Here is a 3,571-nt window from a genome sequence, read left to right as displayed (position 1 = left end):
CTTCCAGAATCATTCCCCGAAGCTGAAAAATTCTGTGCCAAGGCACTTCACCCTACAATAAAATGAATTTAACGGGGAAAAAAAGGAGGGGAGGGGCGAGGTGGGGGGGGAGGGTCTGCATTTACGTTTGTTTGGCGTGTGGTTGTTAAATACAAATACTCTAGAGAAGGAGTTGCTGTGGCTGGCGGGGGTTGGGGGCGGAGGGGGGCGGGGGGGGGCTGTTTCTCAGAACTGGCTGAATGTGGTCTGTTTTTCCAGCACTTCGAGGTAGTCCGGCTCTGCATTTAGTTTTGCTTTTAGCTCCAGGTACTCGTTCCTGTTGGGCTCTACATAGACAGTACTCGGCGGGCTGTAGAGCACCGTCTCCCGAGCCTGCCATCCCCCGGCCCCGGGTGCAAGTACTGGTGCGCACGCCTAAGGTCATAGTTGGGGGAGTAGGTGTAGGCGGCGGGGAGCTTGGGGTAGTCGGGGAGGGTGGAACCGGGTGTACCCAGCGTGGACGAGGAGTGTTTGTCGGGCTCCAAAATGCCCCTGTAAAAGCGATCGGCGTCTTGCACCGGGGGAGAGCAGCTCCTCCCGCGGCTCGATGGTGCTCACGCTGTACGCGGGGCTGCGCACAGGCGCATCCTCCCCGCCGGCCGCCGGCGGCGGCGGGGGCGGCGGCGCGCCCCCCCGGGTTGCAGGGGGTGGCTGCTGTAGGTGACCTTGAGCTCGTGGAGGTCTTTGTAATCCTCACCCGCGTTGCCCTCCCGGGAGCGGTAGATGGGGTTTTTGCACATGTGGCCCAAGGGGTGCGGGATGTACTCGTAGACGTGGCCGGCGGGGGTCTTCACTTTGGGCAACGCCGCGCTCCCCCCCGCCCCCGCCGCCCCCCCCCGCCGCCCCCCCCGCCGCCGCGGTGGGGCGGGTGCTGCTGGAGGTGGGGGTGGTGGTGGTGCTGTTGGTGGCCGCCGCTGTAGACGCTGTACTGCATGTTGAAGGAGCTCACGTCGGAGTTGTTGGCGCTTGCGTGGTCACCCTGGCCCTTTTTGCGCCGCTTCATCACCAGGACGAAGAGCCCCGCCGCCACGAAGACGGACATGATGAAGACCAGCAGCAGGCTGAGGATCAGCACCGAGAGCGGCACGGAGGAGCCGCTGCCGCCGGGGCCGCCTGCGGACGCGGAGGCCGCCCGCCGCCGCCGTGCCGTTAAGGCGCACGGTGGAGGAGGAGGGGGTGGTCCCTGGCCGGCAGCTGGCCCGGGGACGGCGTGGGCGTGGAGACGAGGATGTCCGAGTAGTCGGGGCACAGCAGCTCCGCCCGGACGGCCCGCATGTCGCTCTGGGCAAACTTCTTAGGGGACTCGCAGATAACCTGGTCCACCAGGACACCGGTGTTGAGCTGCTCCAGCCACAGCTTCATGCCCACCACGTCGCAGGTGCAGTCCCCAGGGGTTCTCGTGCAGGTCGATCTGCAGCAGGGATTTCAGCTGGTCCAGCACCCCGCTCACTGGCAGGTAGGAGAAGTGGTTGCTCCGCAGGCTCAGCCTGTAGAGAGACAGACCAGAAAAAATGTTCCCCGGCAAAGACCTCAGCAGATTGTTGTTCAAAAAACAAGAGCTGAAGGTTGGGGACAGATTCAAAGGTGCCTGCCTCTATCTCTCGAATGACATTGTACTGCAGGAAGAGGTACTGCAGGCTTTGCAGCCCATAGAACAGCTCTGGGCTCAGCCGCTCAATCCGGTTCCCGTTCAGGTACAGCCTTCGCAAATTAGTTAAATCCCCAAAAGCTCGGTCCTGAATGGACCGAGATCCGATTATTGCCCAGATGCAGCAAATCCAACCCAGTGGCATCCACAAAATCTGCCCTGCGTACCAGTGCAATGTAGTTTTCTGTCAGATACATCTTCTTGGGATTATAGGGTTTGGGCTGCAGTTCAGAAATGCTCTCAATCTTCCTCTCCTGACAATTAACATTGAGGCCCAGGTCAGAAATCTGCAAGTTGCAGGTGCAGGCAGTGGGGCACTCAAAGGCACCGGGGATTTTGGTCTGGTAGGCAATGCTGGGGCCATAGTTGCTGTTATCCCAGGTCTTTTGAGGGCAGGCGGGAGGTGGGGCGCACCCTTGTCTTGTTGGGTTGGCGGGTCCCTTTGGGGGGCTTCAAGGGGGATTTGTAAACAGCTGAAGAAGAAGTGGCCACAGAGTTGACCGAAGCCGGGGTAGTGTGGAAGTACCCTGTGGTGCTCAATGGTGTCTGCGGTCTCATTTCATAATCCGAGATGAGCCTCCTGGGGCAAAGCTCCTGCTTGGAGACTTCATCCAAGTCTCGACCATGTAAGCGGAAAGGGGTCTCACAAACCACATCTCCTACCAGGGCAGAGTAGGAGATACTGTCTAGCCAATCCTTTAGAGCAATCAACTCACAAGAGCAATTCCAGGGGTTTTCCTCCAGCTGTAGCTCCACCACTTTATCCATATGCTGCAAAAGGCCCACATAGGGCAACAGCTTCAGCCGGTTACCCCTCAGGTCCAGGTGAGTTAAGGGCACAAAAACGGAAAAGGTTGTTGGGCAAACTGGAGAGGAGGTTATCATTCAGAATCAGCACCTGCAGCAAGTGTAGTTTGCTGAAGGCATTGGGTTCAATGACACTAATATAATTATAATCGACCTGTAGGTATTCCAAACTCTCTAGCCCAAGGAAAGTGTCATCCCGTAAAAGTTCCAGCTTGTTATTGTTCAGGTGCAGCCTTCTTAAACCTCTCAGACCATGAAAGGCCCCAGTTTCAATGTCTTGTATGTCATTGCTCCCCAGATGCAAAATTGAAGCCCCCGTATAATTTACAAACTGGTTTGGGTACAGCCTGTTCAAAAGGTTCCCAGACAACAAGAGGTGGTAGACAGGGAACCTTGGTGGACTGATCTCAAAAAGGCTGATGATCCCTCTGTTTTCACAGCTCACTGTTAAGATGCTGTCCTTCTCCTCACAAGGACACGCATTATCACAGATTTCCCCATAATACTCGATGCTTTCTGCCCACGAAAGGACTAGTGATGTTAAAGCAAATGCGATCGTCTGCAGCATCCAGATATGCATTTTTTTGTTGAGGTCCTGTTCCAAAGTTACTGTAGAGCAGCAAGCGTACATTTTATTTCCTGTAAGGATAAGGAGAAAAAAGAAAGCAGCGTAATAGTATACCTTCATAAAACTTAAAATGGACACAAAGTTTATATGTATCTTCAGTGGGGTAGAGAATGGATTGTTAATCAAAAAAAAAACAAAACTCCTGTCACTTCTAATTCCCACACTTTTGAAAACTGGATGACATGGATTGATTAAAAGGCTGATAGGCAACTCCTAGCAAGTCAAATGCCTGCGGTGTTTAAAAAGGTGAGGTCACAGTAGGAATTGTTCTGGTTCTGTTTGTGTGGGGTGCATTTCCATGCTTCCTTGGATTTCTTTTTCATGACCAGCCCCATAAATATACATAAAATGGCTGTCAGTTCAGTTTCACGGTTCTAATTTAAGAGAAAAGAAGCACCATTTTACGAGGTTTCCCACCTCCCCTATTACCCAGCTCCCCCTTCCCTTCA

General features: G+C 54.6%; 1 protein-coding gene across 1 annotated transcript; it reads right to left on the bottom strand.

Moving 5' to 3' along the window:
* Positions 1–213: 213 nt before the first annotated feature.
* SLITRK5 (SLIT and NTRK like family member 5) lies at positions 214–3,125 on the bottom strand. Its single transcript, XM_055703262.1, is given in 12 exon segments — positions 214–371; positions 374–560; positions 562–674; positions 677–869; positions 872–1,165; positions 1,167–1,220; positions 1,222–1,425; positions 1,427–1,591; positions 1,593–1,781; positions 1,783–2,061; positions 2,063–2,530; positions 2,532–3,125. Coding segments are annotated over 12 exon segments (2,886 nt in total). The 3' UTR covers positions 214–225.
* Positions 3,126–3,571: the final 446 nt, after the last annotated feature.

The sequence above is a fragment of the Falco cherrug genome, chromosome 2, assembly GCF_023634085.1.
Source record: "Falco cherrug isolate bFalChe1 chromosome 2, bFalChe1.pri, whole genome shotgun sequence".
Classification (NCBI taxonomy): Eukaryota; Metazoa; Chordata; class Aves; order Falconiformes; family Falconidae; genus Falco; species Falco cherrug.
This window is presented reverse-complemented; position numbering and strand designations above follow the sequence as displayed.